This window comes from Alosa pseudoharengus, unplaced genomic scaffold (genome assembly GCF_046254945.1).
Source record: "Alosa pseudoharengus isolate Yale_2024_CS ecotype anadromous, Long Island Sound unplaced genomic scaffold, YU_APseudo_1.1 YU_APseudo_1.1_scf_11, whole genome shotgun sequence".
In the NCBI taxonomy this organism is placed as follows: Eukaryota; Metazoa; Chordata; class Actinopteri; order Clupeiformes; family Clupeidae; genus Alosa; species Alosa pseudoharengus.
In genome coordinates this window covers 10,517,407-10,541,362 of record NW_027468576.1, presented here as the reverse complement: position 1 = coordinate 10,541,362, position 23,956 = coordinate 10,517,407, and the positions used below count along the sequence as shown (strand labels likewise).

General features: G+C 45.7%; 1 protein-coding gene across 3 annotated transcripts in view; it reads right to left on the bottom strand.

Moving 5' to 3' along the window:
• Positions 1-23,728, bottom strand: part of fnbp1l (formin binding protein 1-like) — a 49,579-nt gene extending 25,851 nt beyond the window's left edge. Inside the window, exon 1 of one of the 3 annotated variants that reach the window (XM_076277983.1) lies at positions 23,410-23,728. In XM_076277983.1, coding sequence (XP_076134098.1) covers positions 23,410-23,433 — 24 coding nt within the window. In that variant the 5' untranslated portion in view covers positions 23,434-23,728. The remainder of the gene's footprint in view (positions 1-23,409) is intronic. The other 2 variants (XM_076277982.1, XM_076277981.1) reach the window with 2 other exon arrangements.
• Positions 23,729-23,956: the final 228 nt, after the last annotated feature.

Here is a 23,956-nt window from a genome sequence, read left to right as displayed (position 1 = left end):
TGTTTGTGTGTTTATGTGTGCGTATTGGTGTGTGTTTTGTGTTTGTGTGTGTGTGTGTGTGTTTGTGTGCGTATTGGTGCATGTTGTGTGTTTGCGTGTTTGTGTTTGTGTGTATGTGTGCGTATTGGTGCATGTTGTGTGTGCTCTAGACTGTGAGCGCAAGTGATTTCAGCCGAAGTTGCAGCGAGGCCTCCAGAGTTGAGTTGAGCATGGCTGGAGGCAGCCTGGAGCTTCTCTCGCTCACTGTGAGGTGATAAAGGAGCCGTGTGGAGTCTTGACATGGCATCCAGCTGCCAGAGTCCACTGCTAAACAATAACCCCCACACACACACACACACACACGCACACACACGCACACACACGCACAACCCCCCCCTTCGCTTCAGCCTGACGGCAACCGCCATGTTAGCAAACACTTGCAGGCATTAAAAATAGCGCCCCCCCTCTCACACACACACACAAACATATGGGTCCCAGGACTGCATGACACACAATACACAGCACGCTTTTGCTAATTTTCACAAAAGGCAAACAGGCTTTCTTTCAAGCACAGAGGGGTTATGAGGCTGCAACACTCCTCAGTGTGTCTGGAGCAGGAAGGAGATGCAGGAGAAGAACAGAGGAGGTAGGAGGTGAAAAGGAAAGCCATGCAGGAGATCAGATGTGGTGAAGAGGAAAGCCATGCAGGAGATCAGATGAGGTGAAGAGGAAAGCCATGCAGGAGATCAGATGAGGTGAAGAGGAAAGCCATGCAGGAGATCAGATGAGGTGAAGAGGAAAGCCATGCAGGAGATCAGATGAGGTGAAGAGGAAAGCCATGCAGGAGATCAGATGTGGTGAAGAGGAAAGCCATGCAGGAGATCAGATGTGGTGAAGAGGAAAGCCATGCAGGAGATCAGATGTGGTGAAGAGGAAAGCCATGCAGGAGATCAGATGTGGTGAAGAGGAAAGCTGAGTGGACAGATCAGCTGGGCCATATTGATTAACCGCATGGATGCATGCTAAACCAGATCCACTCCGGACCACATGGATGCATGCTAAACCAGATCCACTCCGGACCACATGGGTGCGTGTTAAACCAGATCCACTCCGGACCACATGGGTGCGTGTTAAACCAGATCCACTCCGGACTGGATGGATCATGCTAATGCAACAACCCAAAGCCCACAGGAGGAAGAGGAGTGGCACCTAGAAACAGAACTTCCTCTTCCCTCTCTGAACGTGCACAATCTGTTTACCTTGACTGGAAAGCACAAACAGGTACAACTTGCTTGTTTGTTTGTTTTAAATGTGTCATAGTCAACATGACGACTATCACAACATAAACAACATCCATGCAAAGCAACTGCGTTTTAAACACACAGGGTTTTGAACATCACACCATTTCTAAATGGAGCTGAAGCAGCAGTATGTGTCTTGAGAGCTCTTAAAATGAGCCCATTAAGTTAAGTCGCAAAGATCTTACTGAGAAAGCACTAGGTAAGTCCCTCTATACTTAAAAACAATACTAACCACATGATCTTAATATAAGGTTATAAAACCCTTGGTTAGATAAGCGGTTTTTACAGTGATAATCATTATCGATCATCAACACGTGCCTTTCCCGTCTCCCTGTCGTTCACACAGCACCAATCAGCAAGTGTCGTCATTAAGTAGGTGAGTGAGTAGATAAGGTGCCTGAGTATCTCTATCTGTGGCTACGGTGTGGATTGCTTCCTGCTCCGCTGCTGGTAAGAGCATACTTCCTGCAGTGCCAGGTCTATGCCAGGGGGCAGATGGTCATCTTGGCATGGCCCAGCGCTCATCCTGTCTCTTCCTCACCACTGCCCAATCGCTTGGCCTCCCCAGTCATGAATAATTCACTGCATGAGCTCAGGCTCCTTGCTCCCTGTGTGTGTGTGTGTGTGTGTGTGTGTGTGTGAGATAGAGAGTGTATGCGCAAGAGTGATAGAGAGAGAGTGTGAGTGTGTGTGTGTGTGAGTGAGAGAAAGAGAGAAAGATGAGTGTGTGTGTTTCTCTGTTTTTGTGTTGTCCACAGTATGACCATGCACATGCATTTTTGCCTGTGTGAGTGTGCTTGTTTCTGTGGGTGTGTTCTCATGCACATGTGTGTTTCCTCTGTGTGTGCATCTAGGCTATAAATGTGTGTGTGTGTGAGAGTCTGTGTATGCAGGCCTATGCGTGTGTGTGTCAGGTCCCATGCATCCAGCCGGTTGGACTCATCTTACAGAAACCTGAGCGCTGGGGTAGAGCTGTGGATCCATGCAAACCCCCTAGCCCCTCTCTCTCTCACACACCACACAGCCTCTCAACAACAGCAGCACAAAGACTCAGAGACTGCAGCAATGGGGATATGAGCTGCTGACATCCATCCCACTGAGCCCAACACCACACACACACACACACACAAATACACCCTTGTGGCATGATCTCACTTTTAACAGCTGCGCTAATACCAATGGCCCTGGCTATTTGTTCCTCTCTTTCCCTTCTTTTTCATTTTAGAGAGAGAGAGAGCTGAGAGAGAGAGAGAGAGAGAGAGCTGAGAGAGAGAGAGAGAGAGCTGGGATAGAGAGATAGAGAGAGAGCTGGGATAGAGAGAGAGCTGAAAGAGAGAGCTGAAAGAGAGAGAGAGAGATAGAGAGAGAGCTGAGAGAGAGAGCTGAAAGAGAGAGAGAGAGCTGAAAGAGAGAGAGAGAGGGAGAGAGAGCTGAGAGAGAGCTGGGATAGAGATAGAGAGAGAGCTGAGAGAGAGAGAGAGCTGAAAGAGAGAGCTGAAAGAGGGAGAGAGAGCTGAAAGAGAGAGAGAGAGGGAGAGAGAGCTGAGAGAGAGCTGGGATAGAGAGATAGAGAGAGAGCTGAGAGAGAGAGAGAGCTGAAAGAGAGAGAGAGAGATAGAGAGAGAGCTGAGAGAGAGAGCTGAAAGAGAGAGAGAGAGCTGAAAGAGAGAGAGAGAGGGAGAGAGAGCTGAGAGAGAGAGAGAGCTGAAAGAGAGAGAGAGAGGGAGAGAGAGCTGAGAGAGAGAGAGAGCTGAGAGAGAGAGCTGGGGATGACAGGGGAGGTAGAGTCAGAGGTGCACTTTCTGCTACACTGTGACAAATATCGGTCCCAAAGAGACAAATATTTCACCATTTTGAACAACATCATTCCCAACTTCACAAAACTGGAGGAACAGAAAAAACTTGCTGTAGTTTTGGGTGAGGACACCAGCACATGCATACTAGCAGCCAGTTATGTGTCCTCACTCCATAACCTGAGAGAAGGCATTACTTAAGATAATCACCCCACTACCTCCACCCTTCAACACAACACTGCTCCCCAGCCCCAGTCTGTTACACCATGTCTCCTGTTTGTTTTGTTTTGTTCTGTCTTGGTTTTCCTATGCACGTGTACCGACAATGGTCTTGTATGGTTGTGACGTGCTGTGTGTGTGTGTGTGTGTGTGTGTGTGTGTGTGTTTGTGTGTGTGACTAAGTGTAACAATGTTTGTAATGTTTGTACATGTTTATATCATTTTGTATTTGTATTTTCTTTAATTATTATTATTCCCGTGAACGCTTTGGCAATGCATCATATGGTTTGTCGTGCCAAAAGCATATTTAAATTTGAATTTGAGAGAGCTGGGATAGAGAGATAGAGAGAGAGCTGAGAGAGAGAGAGAGCTGAGAGAGAGAGCTGAAAGAGAGAGAGAGAAGGAGAGAGCTGAGAGATAGAGAGCTGAGAGAGAGAGCTGAAAGAGAGAGAGAGCGGAGACAGAGAGAGCTGAAAGAGAGAGAGAGAGAGCTGAGAGAGAGCTGAAAGAGAGAGAGCTGAGACAGAGAGAGAGCTGAGACAGAGAGAGCTGAAAGAGAGAGAGAGAGAGAGAGAGAGAGAGAGAGAGAGAGAGAGAGACTCCTTGGGTCCCTTTTCTTCTCTGTGGAATTTCAGTGAGGTTCCCGGGAATGCTTCTTCAGCAGATAGAGTCGCTCCAAGGATTCCAGTCCTTTTAAATATCAGTGTTTTCTCTTTCCACAGACCGAGTGAGGAAAATCAAACAGACGGTCAGTCACTGCCAGCGCTACTGCCTTGCCACTCGTCTACCCTCCTTTACACACACACACACACACACACACACACACACACACACACACACACACACACACACACACACACACACACACACACACACACACACACACACACACACACACACACACACACACACACACACACACACACACACACACACACACACACACACACACACACACACACACACACACACACACACGCTCAGCGTTTTTGTCTTTGCACGTGCAGGTCTTCATGTTTACAACATGGTGTCATTTCTGTGGCCTGCTTATGAGAGCAGTTTCCAAGAAACAAATCCTCTTGCCTAGCCTCCCCAAAGGGCTTTATGGAGTAATGCTGACCAAATGGAGTTTCTAGTGTCAATAATGAAAAATGCCAAAACAGGACAGCTCAATATGTGTGTGTGTGTGTGTGTGTGTGCGTGTGTGTGTGTGTGTGTGTGTGAAATTGTCATACTGGGATTAGGCTAGGTTTCCTCCCTTCTGTTTGCTACAAAATCATTACACATTAAGATGGTGGTCACAGAGACAATACTCCTCTAGCAGGACAAATGAAAGGGAAGGGTATATAAATATAAATAAATATAAATCAGATAAAGAATGGGGAAGAGGAATTCAGTTGAAGTTCCTTTTTTATGACAGATTCTTTAGAAACCAAATTGGGAATAACAGAAAATAGCATGCGCATACAGCCAGACACAAGGAGTTCATCAATGCAAATCATCCTTCATGAGAACCCAAACCGCCATGTAGTGCGTGAGATGTGTGGGTCTCCGAGGACGAGCCAGCTCCTCTATATCTGGAATGGCATCTCTCCTCGGGTCAGAGGACACACACACACACACACACACACACACACACACACACACACACACACCAAAAATAATGCCAGGAAGTGATGGCTCGTTGAAACAATAACACAGAGAAACTCCAGCGTTCAACAATGTTCCTGCTTCCCTTGAAAGCAGCAAACGGCCCACACCCACCCAACAGTGCACAACAAGAGGTCCGCAGGCAGGCAGGCACCCATCCAGCTAGTCATGGCCCAGACTCATAGTACACACAGTATGTACAGACTCAATGGAGGAGACAACTGGCAAACACATGGATGCACTGACAAAGCTTTGACTGCTGCCAGAGAGCGGAGGAGAGGAGAGGAGGTGGGAGGAGAGGAGAGGAGGTGGGAGGGGAGGAGAGAGGGGAAGAGAGGAGAGGAAGAGAGGAGAGGAGGTGGGGAAGGGAGGAGAGGGGAAGAGAGGAGAGGAGGAGAGGAGACGAGAGGAGAGAAGGGGGGTTGGTGTGGAAGGCTGACAGCCAGTCTGGATCAGAAGGGCGAGGATAATCTGGGGAAATGTCACCCTCTCCAAAGTGCTGGGATCACCACGGAGGTGCCGAAGGCAACACATCAGCGCAGTGCAGAAACCACAGCCGCGACAACGCCGCCGACGATGGCTAGAACTCAGGGGTTGATAGCGGGGCGGGTGGGTGGATGGAAAGAGACACCGCAGCTCATGATTTTAGATTCTAATTTCATGAATAAAACATGGGGAAATAAAAGAGAAATTTCAGCACAGTTGTAGCAGGGAGGGATCAAGCGGAATATTAAAGAAGGCACACTGTAGCTTTGAACCCCTTCCTGCAGCAGCCTACAGTGAGATTTGGTAGGGGGGCTCCGGTCTGCACTGAGGTTCTGTCACCTTACGTTATTTCACAGGCCAGCCTGCACCTCGTATTACCATGTAAATGGCATGTGGGAGCTGTGGCCCAGGCCTAGAGAAAAGAGCACTGGAAATTCCCTACACAAATGTGTTGAGTGGGAGAAGGGGGGGTGGGGGGGGTGGTGGGTCACAGAAGGCTGCCCCACGTCTCTGAAGTTTCACCACATCCTCCATACAACCTGCTACCCTTAATGATCTGCTCAAGGGCACAGACTCTACAACTCACACACACATGCTTGCTGTCTCTCTCCCTCTCTCCTTGTTTCTCCTTCAGTCTCTGTGCACTCTCTCTTTTTCTCTCTCTCTCTCCCTCCATCACTCTTCCATTCTCCCGGTCACTCTCTCGCTTTCTCATTTTATTTCCGCCTGCTCTCTGTTCTCTCTCCCCCTCCTGTCATCCCGTCAGTCTGCCTGGATCGGCTCCTGTCCTGCTCTCACCCGGTTCCTCAGCGGGATCCGTGCTCTGACGTGGCGTTCGGAGAACCGAGGCGGCAGCTGAGGCGAGTAGAGGGTGAAAGAGAGGGGCTGTGTATGTGGATTAGGTTGCCCTGACCGCCTAATACTGACCGAGGGGTGCTGGCGTGAGTTAGGCAGGGTCTGCTCTGCCCTGGCCCTTACACCGACTGATCTTATATGCAGACAGCAGCAGCAGCAGCAGCAGAGGCACTGTTACTCTGATAATGCAGTTATGAGCTGCAGTGATGTGTGCCTCTGCTAACGATCATATGAGAAGCACAAACACACACATGCCTAGACAGACACGCACACACACACACACACACACACACACACACACACACACACACACACACACACACACACACACACACACACACACACACACACACACACACACACACACACACACACACACACACACACACACACACACACACACACACACACTGGGGAGGGAGCTTAAAAGGGACTGAGGATCACCTGAGGTAATGGTAGAGCAATAGAGAGAGAGAGAGAGAGAGAGAGAGAGAGAGAGAGAGAGAGAGAGAGAGAGAGAGAGAGAGAGAGAGAAAGAAAGAGAGGGAGAGAGAGGGAGAAAAAGAGAGAGAGAGATTTCCCAAATCATCCAAAACCATCTCCACTGGTTCCTTGTTCTCCAGTGAAACCCCTGCACAATCATCCTGTCTTGGTTCAACACACAAATTCAAAGGGATCTTTTTGATTAGGAGAGCCTAACCCCAAACAGCACTGTTCCAGTTCCTCACATTCTTCTCAGTTGTAAATAATGTCTTCCATCGGTCATTGAAAAGAAACAACATGCTTAAGTACCGGTTGTACCGGTCATTGGAAAGAAACAACATGCTTAAGCCAAAGGGTATTTTCATAATTGATGAAACAAACTTTGCATAACGCAAAAGCTCACGTTCAAGTAGTCGGTCAGAAAGAAAAAGGAGGACGTTTGAAATCAGAATTTTCTTCGATGCCAGAAAGAAGGGGTACAATGGGTTTGAGTGTGCTATTAAGAACACCACCGCTTTGGACAATTTAATATGCTTTATCAATACTGTTTAGGAAAAGAACAATTGTGGTCTTCTTTCTTGAGGCAGACACAATGTTACTGTGACCCATAATCTCCCCAATCACCAGACCACACTCTTCCATAAAAACATCAGAAACCACCTGCCCGCCATCACGGCGTGTTAAGGTTGTAAACCCATTGTTACCGAGGCTATCACTCTGACCAGCTGTGAGCTGAGGGCAGGCTCCGATCAAAACAGTCAGTCAGTCCTACAATCCAACAATCAGTTTCGAAAATAAATACTACAACACTTAAGAGTCAAACAAAAGGTTTTCAGAAAGCCACAGACGGCACTAAGTTGCACTAACCATAATCACGCAATCCCATCATGCACTCAAGAGAGAGAGAGAGAGAGATAGAGGGAAGAGAGAGATAGAGAGAGAGAGGGGGGGATAGAGAAAGCCAGACAAACAGACTGACTGACAGGGGGACTGTGTGTGTGTGTGTGTGTGAGAGAGAGAGAAAGAGGGAGAGAGAGAGAGAGAGTGCAAAATCACTCCTCGGAAGTTCCATCAGTCACTCACCCTTATCCTGCACTTCCCGTCCTACCTTTGCATTAACCTCTGGGACACATAAGACCCTGGGCATGCCATTACTAGGGACTCAGGACCCTGCCATAACTACAGTACATCAGTATGGAGGTGCTGGAACGTGCCATAACTATATCAGTCTAGAGGTGCTGGAATCTGCCATAATAACTATATCAGTATGGAGCTGCTGGAACCTGCCATAACTATATCAGTCTAGAGGTGCTGGAATCTGCCATAACTATATCAGTCTAGAGTTGCTGGAATCTGCTATAACCATCAGTCTAGAAATTCTGGACGTTACCATAACTATATCAGTCTAGAGCTGCTGGAACTATATCAGTCTAGAGGTGCTGGAATCTGTCAAAACTATATCAGTTTAGTTTCCTGACTCCTCATAAGCATAGGGGTGTATTGTTTCTGGACCTGCAGTGATCATGGCAGTGAAGTGACCTTCGACCCTGCTATAAACATAAGATTGCAATGATTTTGGTGGCCGAAACATATGCTTTTCTTCCTCGAGATGAGTTTAGAGGTCTTAGTCTTTATGACCAGTGGCCTGTTTATCAAATCAACTCCCTCCCCCCCTCTCCCATGTGACCCCCCGCCCCCAAACGAATCCAATCAGTGTGGCCGTGGAGGGGCTGGGACAGGAAGTGCCTCAGAGGGCCCAGGGGGCAGCAAGGAGCCGTAAACAATGAGACCCATGGTGCTGCAGCTTCCCACCAGCTACAGCCAGGATCTACGCCACTTGCTCAGTCACTCGCGGTGGAGACTCTCTCTGGGGGGGTGGGGGTGACTGGCACCGTCTGCTGGAACAGTTGGAGACGTCTATGAGGTTCACCACGTCCAGGCAGTGACCATCACATGATCCTTAAGAGACAGACAGGCCTGCGGCTGGCCGACACGGCTCATTCCGCACACAGAAAAGCCCGTCCTCGGGACTTCCTGGACACAGCAAACATCATGAGACACAGGACTCATCTCGTGGGGTGAAGGACTAAGGTAGTCTGATGACTCTGATGATGGTCTGACTTAGCGAAACGTCCGTTCATTAAAAGGCCATATCTGGTGCCACTTGTTAAGTGAGCAGTGTTGCGTTAATATTTTCTCTTATCTATAAGAATTAGAGCGGTGAAAAAGCTCAACATGCAGGGAGAGGCTCATAGCCAAGTGGCATTTAGGAAACACTTTCCATCCAAAGTGTATAGCCGAATGTCATCATTTTCATCACTATCTGTCCTCATTGTAAAAACCTTTCTCTGTAGGCTCACTGCAGCATACAAGACCCACCAGACAAATACATTAGATATGGTGCAAAGAAATCAAACAAAGACAGGGTGGGAGACTTGAAGCCATGTCATGATGGGTCTCTTATTACCAGGGCAACAAGGCACAAAGTGGAACCTTCCGGAAGTGAGCCGTTGCTCTGGCTGAAGCTAGGCTCATTGTTGTGTCTGCTTTCTAAGAATCAGCCAGAGGAGAACAGATGACTTGTGCTTCTGGTCACAAGAGGGTCAGCTCGAAGAGCAACTACCGTTACTGATGTGGAGTCAATGGCTATCTGGCAGGAAGCTTTGCTCCCACTTCTCTGATAACCCAATTTTGTCCACATCCCATCTGTTTGCACTATGCTGACAGCATGGAGTAGGCTACAAGAAGACAGAGACTTACAAATAAGGCTACTACATGCTAGTTAGGATTTCAGCAATGGCTCAACTAGGCTTTTTTTTTAAAATAAGGATACATTCTAGTTAGGATTTCAGCAATGGTTAAGACTTATGTAAAGTCTGGGTTAGGCTCAGCTCAGGGTTAAGAGTAGTTGGCAGCTAGCAGGTTTTATTTTATAATCTATAGAAAGCTTATAGACTATAGAGTGTTGAAAATAAATAATTGTCAAAGCTTCTATTAAGGCTGAATAGGCATTCACAGAGCCATGAACAGACCCCTAGTTATGCTAACAACCTCAACAAAAGTGGCCTGCAACAGGACAGCAGTAGACCATAAAGTAATGCACTTAAGTTATTGAAATGCTTAACAGGGAAACATAAACCATGAAAAAAAGACAAAACCCGGGTTTTACAAAACCTAAACCATGGATGTTAATGTTATGAGTTATTTTTAAAGTTAGACAAGATGAGCTATGAACACAGTTAGGCCTCTGCCAATAACTCTGATTTAGTAAGCTAATATGGCGTGGAGGACAAGGGCAGGATTCATAACACCACTCGTGCCCATGCTGTGGCTTGCGTCAGAGTAGATAAATATTTTATGTGCAGAAAGGAAACATTGATTTGAGAGGAAATGCTTAATGCCGTCTGTTACTCACAGGGGTCCGAGTGGAATTCAGTCATTTCAGACTGAGCGCCACCACGTCAACCATTATCACATGGCCCGTGTGGTGAAGGTGAACAAAGCCTTCTTGTGATGTCTCCTACGCCATAATGGGCTCATGTACTGTCATACTATGACAGACAGAACGAAGGGGAACAAAAGACAAACTGTGGCGGCGGACCAGAGGTCTGGACAGAGGGCAGCGAGGACAAACAACTTCCTCTTCCCTCCTCAGATGACGGGCCAACACATGGCAACACAGCAGTTATTCTCTAAGCCTGGGGCCACGAACCAGGGCATACAAAATCAACGTCAGTTAAGAAAAATACCAACTAATTTACGTCAATTTTGTATCTACAAGTCAAAGAGTTTTAACTCAGCGTTTGGCATCAGGGGCCTAATGCACCACACAATGGCCTTCTCGGTTCCTTAGAATATTAAATTTAGCCAAAGATCGGCTCAGATTTAGGACAACAGAGGCCTCCTGAGGGCCACCAGTGACTGTTCTGTTGTCGTAAATCGGTGCCAATTATTGGCCATATTCAACATCTTATGAAACTGAGACTTTCTATGGATGCTTCCAGATTTTACCCTCAACCCAACATCTGCCTCTCACATTTTTTTGGCTATACACTGGACTGTAGCTAGCAGCCTCTAGCCTCCCACTAACCCTTCAAATGCTCTTCCAACACCCCATTTGTTGCCTATCGAGGCATGGAAAATCTACCCATGTTGTTTTTAACACTGTCTGTGGCCTTCACCATTTTGATGATTTGGTGAATGCACTCTGGAGTTCGGCTACACCACGTCTGTGTTGTTAATGCTTGCAGCGTTTTTAACAACCCCCAGGGTCACCTCCAGAACCCAGCCATAGAGAGCTGACCCCAGTACCATCTGGCTCAGGACTGGTGATCTCATCAGCAGCGTTTGGGCCAGGGGATATGTGTGTGTGTGTGTGTCTGTGAGTGTGTGTGTGTGTTAGGGGATGACATTCAGCAGGGTGTGACAGGCAGGCTGGCTCCCTGAGGAACAACACTAGCACACTACCACACACACTGGCCCAGACAGCAGTCAGGGGATACGAATAACACACACACACACACGCACACAAGGCCCAGACACCCATCAGGGGACAATGGGTGTGCATGCAGGCATAGTGTCCACACATAAAACCACACCACCTTCACAAAAAAATACACATCTTTCCCACACACACACACACACACACACACACACACACACACTGCACAGCATTCCCTTGCTACCATTATATAAAACACTGCATGCCTTCTAAGAAACGTTCTGTTAGAATTCTGAGAAACCAGGCGGCAGGCGGCAAGACAGGCTATCTTGGGTATCAACGTTTCTTTGAGACCAAAGAAAACGAAGCGAAGTTTAGGCCTACTATGTGGAGGTAGGCATATTCGCGTTGCATGCTGATGGGATGGAGAGTTTTTGGATTCAGTGAACACAGGCTAATCAAACACAGTAATGCATAGCTGCTTCTAATATGAATGAGAATAGAATAGAATATCTTTATTTGTCATTGTCACAGGTACAACAAAATTAAGTGCATTCCTTGTTCAGTGCAAAAGTAGCAATAAATAAGTAAAAAAGTCACTATGGACATGAAAGGACATAAAAAAAGTGCATAAAAACTTTACACCCCACACATGGGGTGACGGATGGGGTGGGGATAACGACCTTGCTGTATCACACGTTCAGTGGCAGAGGCCAAAGTGGAGGCAGACATTGCCAGCAAAAACTACGGACTCAGCTGACCGACCGCCAATGTGACTCAAACTAGTACAGAAATATGGTAATACATATTACATTGTGTGATATTTACTGTGGGTACAATTGACACCTGCTCAAATAACCAGACAAACATTGATACAATCAGACTTATCTCTGTTAAAGGCATTATTCCACCATAGTTTTGCTTGCTCAAGACTTGTGTAGGCTACATTTTAAATCTGGTATAACTGATTTACCCTGTGGACAAATCCTCTGAAACGACACAAGTTAAGATGGACAGCAATAAGACACAAGTTAACATGGACAGCAATAAGACACAAGTTAAGATGGACAGCATTAACTATTCACTGGCCACTCCGTCATGTGTGTTTGTGCTGTTGAGACACAAAGTTCATCTGGCCACGAGGGCCAGGGCAAGACATGTCACTGGAGTAAACAGCATATGGAAAGCAAAGTCCCTTGCTCTGAACGCACAACACACAGCCTGCCAACAAAAGTGTGTGTGTGAGAGAGAGAGGGGGGGAGGGAGGTGGTATGTGGAGGAGGTCACGGTTCAATTACTGTCCTAACAAGAGAGCTCTTTTAAAACAGCCTTGTGCTTGTTAGTATCTCCTCTGCGGTACTCGATCCTTCAGTGGCCAAACGTTGAGAGAAGTGACACAAAATGCTTCCGACGGACAGACCTTTACACGTCACCTCTGCAGTTGATGGTGCTTAGCGCTTCGCTGATTACCCCGCTATCTATCTCTGTTGTAGGTCTAATCATCGAGGAGAGGAAAGGAACAGTCAGGCTCTCTCTTTGAGATCAGAGGAGCCGTACTTCCTGTGGTGCTCAGATTAGAAGAAGCCAGGCGGGGGACTTCATCAGAGGCTACTACGAAACCTCAGTACTAGGTGACTCACATGCTAAGCATTGATTCTTGAAAACACACAAAGCACACAATAAAGGACTGAGTCCTGTGTCACTGAACAACGCCTGTGGCCTGGACACGCACTTAGTCACCTCATTTCCTGTTGGATCTCTGGTGAAGTCTCCTTGTGGAATGAGACTCTCGCTCTGAGACAGAGAGCGAAAGACATCCTCCTCCCCCAATCTGGTTCCAACATCTGAGAAAATCCACGACTGACACAACTACCCGCAACAGTGATAAAGCTTTGAAAGTGCAATAAAAAAAGAAAGAAAGGAAAAAAATAAACTTTCACCCGCCTGACTTAATGGATCTCACACAGTTTGCACAGAGGCAGGGAGAAAACAGCTCCCAAACATCCGCTATCAATTACACCTCAGCCCTGGCATTAGGTGCCGGGAAGGACTTCCTGCCCAACATAACTTTTCACTTAAGTCACCAACGTCTATGCTCGGCATTTGGGAAACGGAGAGGAAGGTGTCCATGCGACTGTGCCTCAGTGCCCCAAGCTGCAGACCCAGAGACGGCTGCTCTGTTCTGCTCTGCTTTTGCTCTGCTTTGCTTTCCTCTGCTCTGCTTTTGCTCTGCTTTGCTTTCCTCTGCTCTGCTTTTGCTCTGCTTTGCTTTGCTCTGCTCTGCTTTTGCTCTGCTTTGCTTTGCTCTGCTCGTTCGCTGCTGGCTCGCTGTGTTTACAGGGCCACAGAGCACTCCAGGGGGGCACGCAGGAAGGCATTTAATTACAGAGGAATTCTGGGAAGCAAAGTACCCACTGCTGAGAATCAGACAGGTAAAGAAATGTGGATAAGCCAGCATGGTGATGACACTGTTCTTGTCTGGGAGGGAGAGGGAGGGAGGGAAAGAAAACTGAGAGATGTTTCTACTGTAGATGTTGGTAGAGCCTGGCTGAGTCTGGCTGGCCATTAACATGTAAGTACGCAGAGTGTGTTGCTTTGCACTCCAATGATAGTTTCTAAAAAGTGCAGGACTACTTGGATTTTAGTTGTTCAGTGGCTTGGCCACCTCACTGTGGTAAAGGAAAACCACCAGACCAGTAGCAGGGGAGTGTGTGTGTGTGTGTGTGTGTGTGTGTGTGTGTGTGTGTGTGTGGCGGGGGGGTGGGGGTGGGGGGGGTCGGGGGTCCTTGGGGTAAGCATATCTGGTGAGCCCCTGTGTTACTTGGCGGTAATCCTTGCTTCTTTGGTCCCCAGTTTCCAAACATAATATTCTCTAAAAGAAAGCTGCTAGCTGAACATAAATATGCTTCCAGCAGCATCCAGAGAAGGCCCAGTGGGACACAAATTGCAACCTTTGGGCTCTGGGCATGACGCGGTAATTTCAACATGCCCAGTTCTCCTCCGACTCACAGGAACAGCTGAGCTGAGAATTTACATTTACAGAACATTTTAATCAACTCAAATGTACAGCTGCTGCATCAATTAATTGATTAAGCAATTAGGCCAGTTGTGAACTATTGAATTAATCGCCAACTGTCATCAGTTTGCGTCATTTCTTAAAGAAAAATAGTCTAAATTCTCTGACTCCAGCTCTTTAATTTTGAATAGTATTAATTTGTTTTTGGTTTAGTCCTCCAATGGTGCAACATGTTGTTTCAGTCACCTCATTCCAACACTGCCTAACACTGCCATTATCACGCTGAGATAATAAACATTCGGTATGCTGTCACAGTGATTCACTTGTAATTTACTTCCTGTAGAATGGAAAATGTCCTGTGAGAGGGCGGGAGGGAAAGTGAGATCCTTGCAACATGGGAAATGGCAGAGGAAACCACAGCTCAACAAGTCAGCCCACATCCCTGAAACACACAACAGCCCTCCATACCTCGGGCCCCTGCAGCTGATCTGGCTCGGTCGCTCATCGAAACACACCAAAATGAGACATTTCCGCCTTTCGTGCGCTGGAATTGACTTGCGACCGTATCGCAGGGGGGACCATCTGGAGAGCAATGTGAGGGGAACACCGTGATTTACAAACATCTGGTGACCACGGGGAGGTGGGGACAGCACATACTGGTCCAGCCCCAATGTTCAGCGCACTGTTATAACCATTTAATTAAGCACTGTAGTTTGTTCAATATTACAACCATATTGTCCATGGCTGGGGGATTTGTAAAGAGGTGGGGGCGGGGAGAAGGCATGGATGGATGGATGGGTGGGTGGGGGGGCTTGTGGGCTGGTGGGTGAGGGGTCTGAATCATCCTCCCCCACCTAGATTCATGTACTCATTTAACCCTCTTTAAGGGAGCAGGCCGCTTTATATAGGACTAGGGCTGCAACTAACGATTGTCGCCAGAATTTATTAATTTTTCAATCAATTTCTTGATTATGTACTATTTATAAATGGTTTATAAATGTCGGTTAGGAGGAAAAAATGTTGATCAGTGTTTCCCAAATCCCAAGATGATGTCTTCAAATGTCTTATATTGGCCAAGCGTCAAAGATATTCAGTTTACAGTCCTAGATATGGAGTGCTGCAACAGGAGTGCTTTATGGGAAACCTGGGCTCTCCTTCCTCCTCTCTTATCACACGATGTAGGATAAACTAGGACGTGTTGCTCCTGGAAAGCTAAGTCTAGGCTGAAGTTCAGCTTCCTGATGAAGTGTGTGCTTTTCATTGTATAATATACATGCATGCTACGTATAGAGAATCAATAAAGTTATTAGCATAGATTAGGTTACAAATGGTTCCATACCTCTAAGCATTAAGCAAGCAGTGTAGACACTAAGTCTTTTTGGCAGAGGCTAAGCAATCCATTATTTCAAATGAATGATTAACTAAACACAGTCGTTTTTATATGATGTGTGAATTGGTCGCAGTTACTATGTAGTGTACTTCAGAAAAACAACTGTAGGAAAAGCCACAAATTCCTCTTGCCTCAGAAAGTCGTGAACCCAACAAGAATAAAGGCTGATGTATACCCATGCCTTTACCCTAAGTCTGGGTAACTTAGCACACTGGGCAGGTCACTAACAACACCGCAAAGAGGCTGCCGTGGAAACCAACTCCAACTCCATCGCTGTGACACAAAACAACAATTCACCGCTGATAAGTTAGTATGCAGGTCACTAAAACTGCCCAGGACTTTCTGTTTCACAGCCACTTTCTCATACGTGGAGCAAAGGCACCAGAGGCTCACACACAAGTCATGTGAAGGTTAGAAAAACATCTTTTTCTTCTTCCAAACTCTACTTGTCATTGAGAGCTTAAGAGCTCCTCTCCACATCTTTCCAAAAGCCTATAGTTACATGCATTCTGACAATATTTCACAGAGGGGTGAACCAACATTTTTCCCCCTTTTTTTGTAAACAGACCTCATCCATTAGCATAGCTGCAAGAGGCCCCTGTTAAAGTGAATGGGAAGGCTGTGAACAATGAACTCGGTTACCCCTCCAACCAGCACAGTCAGGCCCAACTCCCAAAGAGCCTGTGCTAAAGCTGGATTTATTTTCCATGCTGGGGAGAACAGAGCAGGCCAAAAAGCTCTGGTTTCTCCAATAAATTATTAGGGGGGAAAAAATCAATGTGAAGAAGCATCTTCGGCACAAACAAGTGTGCTGGCTTGTGAAGTTCCACTGCACTCAACCTAATGAGTTTACTTGGAGCATTATTTTACGAAGATCAAATATTGATTATTTTTTGTGACATTTAAAAATCCCCCAGACTACTTGAACTGCAAATAGCAAGGTTTGCTGTGTATGACAACAGTAGATAAGCATCTATGCTACTCAGCAAAGACTGTCGGAGCCAGTGGAGAGTGTTTTGTATACACAAGCTGACGACATCTTCAGCAGGGGAAGAGATGGTAAACAGCCTACAGGAAAAGGCACTTTAGACGAACACCAGCAGATCATTTGTATGCTCGCAATCTTTCTCTTGCTTTCTCTCAAATTCAATTTGAAAATGCTTTATTGGCATGACGAACAGGCAGTTGGTGTTACCAAAGCGATCATTACATATAGTATAAACATCAAACATACATGAACAGATGCAATATTTCCTCTCTCTTTCTTTCTCGCTCTCTCGTCTATTTGTCAGTACGAATTTAAGGACAGAAAAAAGCCAAGTCTAGGTGGTGGGAGCATTGGGCTCTCACACTGGGTGAGAAAGTCTTACAATTCCAATTTTAATTTAATTTCACTTATAGAGCTCCAAAACATTACACATGTCTCATGGCGCTTTACAGAGTGTTAAAACATTCAGCTCTAAACACCCAATTGGACCATTCTGCAGCAAGCCCACACACACACACACACACACACACACACACACACACACACACACACACACACACACACACACACACACACACACACACACACACACACACACACACACACACACACACACACACACACGGCTTGAATTCTAATCTCAGACAAATAGGCCAAACCAGGCCTATATCAGAGCCAGTTCCACAACAGAATTGGCCTCTTGCTGATAGCATATAATAATGGTTATTGTTGTTCAACCTCAGAAACGAAAGGAGATGGATATTTATAGTCATTCAGTTGTTACATGTAAACAGCATCAGATGTATTTCTTGTTGTTACATATATGTATTTATTGTTGTCAGAGACAAACTTGCCAAATCACACGTTTAATTGTGTTGGCAACTTTTGGTTACTTGAACAAGCCATTCCAGGTTCAGATCCAGTAACCTCAACCAAGCACTATTCTCCTTTGTTTCTCTCTCTCTCTCTCTGAGGTTCAAGGGACATCTACAAGTGCTCGGTAAGCACTGGACATAAAAAGAGAGGTGATATTAGAAAATAAAGACAGAAGTGTGCTCGGCCTCAGAGGGACACAGGAAGACATTTGTGAGGCTCTCAGAACAGGAGGAAGTGTAGCAGTGGGGTGCTTCAAGGATCCGCGTGGAGCGGAGAGGAGTGAAGCCCGTGCCAGGGGGGCGCGGCGGAAACACAAGGCTGGGACTGTGGAACCTTCTCTTTGTGTTCCCCAGATTACCCTTGGGACTTTTCGCTTTTTTTAAACCCCAAAATTATGTAAAGAGGCACAACTAAGCCAGATCATAACAATCAACCTGTGTCTGTGTGTGCCATTTTAAGTCTTTATGTTGGCATTGTCACACTGCACTGTTTCTTAGCCCCCTGAAAGAAACATTCACCCCACCAGCGTTCTTTTCCATAACAAAGAAAATGTGTTTCCCCTTAGTTCATACTGCCGTAATTGCCTGCTCAACAGATTTTATGGCACTGTCTATAAACTGCCACAGTACATCTGCTGGCCTGTGAAAAGACAAAGTCACTTTCAGCTGAGTGATAAATAGGCCAAACTAGCACAACATTCAGCAGGTTCACTGAAAAGACTGGAGGCATATTACCAAAGCATTACTCAACATTCTAAGCCTCTTAGCTCTGGAATAACAGAATACCGCTCGCAGTTTGTCCTAAAACAAAGTGCGGGCCTCTCCTCTCCGCTTCTCTGCTCGGCCACGTCTGCTGCGCATGACGGGGGACGGCGGCCTCTTCCTCCTCCACCAGCCAGGTTGGCACTAGCCCAGGCTGGCATGGGGAGTAATTATCACGCGTCTGGGCATCATCACCTGACCCTCGAGCCCCAGGTAGCCAGGAGCCCAGATTAAGGCACAGCCTGGCCCATGGAGGCAGCAGCACGGGCTCCAGGAGCCAAATACAGCCCACTGCTCAGGGCCTGCGAGTCTCACTGCATGCCTTACAAGCAGGCTACACACCCGGCACATAACGGAAGCGTTACGTTCCCGAAGCGTAAAAATCGCTTTAGAAGACTGGTCTAATTTTGTCAAATGTACATGCTGCGATCACATCTGATGCAGCCAGTTCCATTGATTATATTGGAAGCTAATTGCTGCAGATCCGCGAATGGAACATTTGCCTGTTACAGTCCAGATTCAGGTTCATTATGGCTTGAGTCTTATAATGTTTCAAGTGCTACAGGATGGGCCCTGGACTGCTGTTGGATGGGTTGTCTAGTAGTAATATTGCATCTCAGGTTTACGTATTTCAACTGGCAGAGCAAAATTACAGATGGAATTAATGTTCAGTACATCTGTACTGCAAGTGTCTGCTAAATGAATAAAGGTGAACATAAATGTCAAAAGAAGGAGCTGACAAAATGTGTGCAAATGTGTGTAACAGAGTAGTGTGCAACCGAGTAGGCTAATGACTCTCAGCAGACTGCAGTCTCTGCCAAAGGATGGAGATTTAAAAAAAAACATAGCCTGATTAGGGTCAGGGTACCGTAGGCTCTACATAATGATCAGAAACTAGAATGATTTAAGGGACACTTACAATAAAAAGATATTTATAATACAAGCCTACTTAAGCACAGGTTTAATATTTAACATAACTTTGCATAATTTAGCACACAGGTGCTCTGAATTCAGGATCAGAAAATACTTTATTCTGCTTATAGAACAGTTGGGATGCAGCAATACGGTGCTGCTGATGATGGGGCGGTGTGTGTGTGGGGGGGGGGGGTTGCGCTGTTCAGAGTATTTTGTGGGGAGGGAGGGGGAGTTGTCAAAAACATGCTCAAAGCCAAACAACAGAAGGCTTTTCCCCAAGTCCAGAGGATTAGCATTGATTGAACTGCCTTAAATCACACAGGATCCGCGCCAGTGCAGGGCTGTGGTTGAGAAGCCCACAGTGAGCCACTTAATTCAACGTCCAGTCAGAAAAGCAAGCTTTGCTTCTCTCCTCGCTCGCTGACTACCCACAGCTTCCTCATTAATCACATGCTGACCAATAGACAGATAGCAGAGATTCGGAGAATACTGTACATTTCCTTGTCGACACAAATTCTATTAGGCCATGACTTCCTTGGAGCTGGAAAGGTTGTGTGCAGTTGAAAGAGACAACAATGTTCTGCTTGAACCGCTCCATTTAAATGCAGTTTGGTTTGGTAGGGAATGCGCTGGATGACTACTCCACATATGCATGGCTTAAAGCAACGAAAATATCTGAGCCTAAAGTCATCCGACATTTTTGGAGATGTAATAGACCTATTAGCTATTTTCAAATCTTAAAGAGCATGGCCAACGCCTGGATGGGCTCTGTGCACGTATGGCTCGTTTGTTTCCGGTGGAGCCAGGTGTATTTGAACATGCCGTATCGGTTGGGTGTTCCATTTAGTAAATCAGCATGTTACAATAAATTGTTATTATTGGACAAACAAGATATTCAGTGTCGGAGTGAGTATCGAACGTTAGGAGCAGAATATAACAGAAGATGCCGTTACAACAGTTAACGCTCCACCGGAAACAAACCGGCCACGTTAAGAACCTTTCGTGCAAGTAGCCCGTTTAGGCACAGTGCCAGAACACTCCCAAGCCCTGCATATTGAGTGTGAACCACCTGCACACCTGCTGGGCTAATAATAGTTTTCAACTGGTCTAACCAGTATGTGTATTGGGGTGAATCCCAGCTACATAATAAATACTTAACTCAACCGAAATCTTGAGAGGAAAGAAAGGTCCTGTAAACGGATCTTTGTTTTCAGTCCTCAGTAGCAAGCAACATCAGATTTAAACACAGCGCAGATCAAGGTCTCTATGCGCCACACACTAGCCATACAATAGTAGAGCTCAGAGTATCTATGGCTCAAGCTACGCCCACCAGGCAACACAGACAGACGCTAAGCCGTGACTGCAGTTGTGGGCTGGGGGGAGAACTGCAGATCAATGCTGGCTATTTATCACGTGACCATGTCTTTGCTAGCAAAGTTTCTTATGTTTCACAGTTCTTGTTTCTCGCATGTGACACAGCCATCCTGACAGAAGCAGAATGGATATGGTAAGGCCCGGAACCGGCCAAAAACAGACAGATCTGGGCCAGAATAAGCTTGCTGACTTAGCAGTGTCTCTCTGGGACGGATAACAGGCCTTCTCCATGCTTGGCATCTCTCAGCAATTAATGCTCACCCCCTATTCACATAGCTTCCTCTCATTAAAGACAGACCTCTTATACCCACACACCATTACCATCACACATACACACACACATAAATATCATGCCAAACATGGTTTTCCATCACCACCACCAAAAAAAGAAAGAAAATCTGTACACAGGCCAAATACTCACATGATGAGAGTAAGTTGGAATCTGCGGTTTCTTGCCAGGACCAAATTGTATACTGTCATGTCATTGTTTTTAATAATGGTTTGCTGGCTTGTCAAAGTTTTCTGCAACCTTTGCCATGTCTACCTCCTCTTGCACAAACATGCACTGCGGTCTAAATCTGTCTGTTACTGGTGTTTTTTTTAAAGGATTTATGCAGCACAGAAAGCCTGGTATTAAGATGGGGGTCAAAGACCCATCAATCCTACTGAAAACAAATTAGACAACACAAGGACGTGGCATATAATAGGCCCCATGCCGACAAACGCAAAAAGAGCAGAACCACACATGCGCGCGTGCATGGAGCAAGCCTGTTCTTATGTTCTCAAAAGAATCCATTTTCTTCAAAGCTGTGGGTTACACATAGACCTCACATACAGTATCCTTCGCCCAGGCATTTGGATGTAATCCTATTCTGTGACAATTAGCATATGGTATTAATATGCTACTGAGCTGACCCAAAGCCCACACCATATGCACACCCTTAACCCTCAGTTTGCTACTTATATGAATTTTAATACCATCTGGTGACAGTGCACGTTGATGAGCAGCAATCAAATCTGTAGTACAAAGGGCTCGATTACTGTATAACCAAACTCACTGAATTTTCCAACTGTTCATGCAAATGCTTCAAATCTATGTAACATTGTGGTACTAAAAACTATACAGACAGTGACAAAGGGCAAGCATGATGCCTCTGTCATTCTGAGTATTTTACACTCATGCATATAATAGACCTAATTTTTCAACACATTAGAAAACAGTGTAGGGTTTTTGACAACTGCATGCAACTGTATCTCAATAAATCCCAAACTTTCAAATCATCTAAATGTGTAAGGCTATTCTACACTGGGACTAGGCTACATATTTTGACACAATGCCTGCAGGCCAGTGATCCAGCTCTTGTGATGGAGAAGTGCAAATGTTCTCACATTCATCTTCAATCACTTTCATTACAAATCTCAGCATTAGCTTTTTTTTATATTATATCTCCATAGATAGACATACCATGCCAGTATCGGCTCAGACACGTGTGCAAAATAGAGGGATTGTGTGCTTTGTTCAAAATGCTACAATACAACAAAACATTACATAGTGGAACTGATTGAGGAGCTGAGTACTACTACTGCGATGCGGTTATTATGGCAGATAAGACCTTGTCCACACAACCTCCACAGTTAGAAATGTGCACCAGCTACACTGTCAAACGACAGACAATTAAGGTGAAGTAGACAGAACGGGGCTGCCGATGACGTCAGACAGATGAAGTCAACAACCATCGCTACATCCCAGCTCAGTCAATGCAGCACGTGCATCATTTCGGTATTAAACAGAGGTGATTACTTGAGCTACACTATGACTTTCACTATGACTTTGAAATCCATAGCTTTTGAGCACTTTTTCTCTTTTGTCAGCATACTTTTGATATAGCATGTGGTGGTCTTTGTTGCCGTTTGTTGCTTCTTTATCCAAGCCAGAAGGTGCATCCCGGATTTTGGACGCTGTTGGGTCTTTCCCCCAGCAGCAGCATTTCACGGGCAACACCCCTCCTGTCTCCTGATTTATCAATTCATTGTCTTTAAAATTGTGAAATATAGTGATATTCTACTGTGTGTGCAGAATATGGATTATTAAACATCTCATAGCTTACTCTTGTGAGAAATATCAAGTTCGAAACAATAGCAGACAACCGGTTAACAAATGAGTCAATTATTCTACTGAATGGGATAGATTATCATCAGAGTTAATCTTTTCCTTCGTAAACCCAGTCTACCCATTATTAGCAGTTTTATCCTGTAGCCTATTATTAATCCGCGGCTTGGCCGAATTTCATTGAGGAGTGATTTTAAGCCCAATTATTTAACAGCAAGAGTCCCCTCGACATAAACAATGTAGCCTACGTTATCGTAACAAATGAGATTGGACAGGTCAGAAGAATAACTAGTGCATCGCTTACATGTTTACATCCAACTGTTGGATTTCAGCATATTTATAAATTATTTCAACTGATGCCGAAACCGGAGGGGTTACAGTGATAGCCTGCGTTACATTCTCTCAACCACCTTGTCTGCGAGACAAGGGTGTGAATAGCCGACCGACGGTCAATGAGGGAATAATTTGGTTATCTAACAAATAGCTTATTAAATGTTTCAGAAAAGTAAGATCTGGTCTACATTTAGAAAATATACAGTTTGCGGTCTATGTGTTGCCAATCTCTTCCTTCTTTGTTTCGTATTTCAGATGTAGCCTAAAGGTGCGTATAGCCTGTGTATCACGAATGCACTGGCTAGGATAGGTTGGGTAGAAACAATGCTGAAACCAAGGTAGTAGGGCACCTTTGTTGAAGTAATGGCAAAACAGGAAAAGCGTTTTTCTCGAGCGGACAAAGGAATACAAACTTTGCAAATGCATATAGCCTTCTTACCCAAAGATCTATTCCCCAACTCATGGCCGGTTGCTCTTCGGACAAAACTCTCCAATTGTCAACGTATCCCCCGTTCAAAACTCCTAGACTGTTTCACCGTCTGTCGTCGTGTAACCTCCTTAGCGCTGCTGAGCCAATTCCAGAGAGGAACTGTCTGTCTGATTCAGCGCTCGCACAGGAAGTTGGGATCTTGGAGGACACAGAGAAACGGGAGGTTCAGGTTATTCTTCAACCCTGTGCTTTAAACAATTTATCTGTAACATTTGCAAAATTGAGTAAACCAGTTGTCCACAGAAAAAAACAAAATCGGCCCTGGCGTCCTCCTTCGAGGAATCGCACGTGTGTCATATCTGTCACTGGAATCATTGAACTCCCCACTGGACTGAACTCACCCCCAAAACTGTTTTATTGTTTTTAGGATCAATCAGACGTAGCCTATACTAAAAGCTAAACCAAACTAACCAAACGTGAACATTGTTAACATTAAGTTAAACGTATTAGGCAAATGCAAACAGGCGCTCCTCTGTCAAAATATACCTCAAAAGTA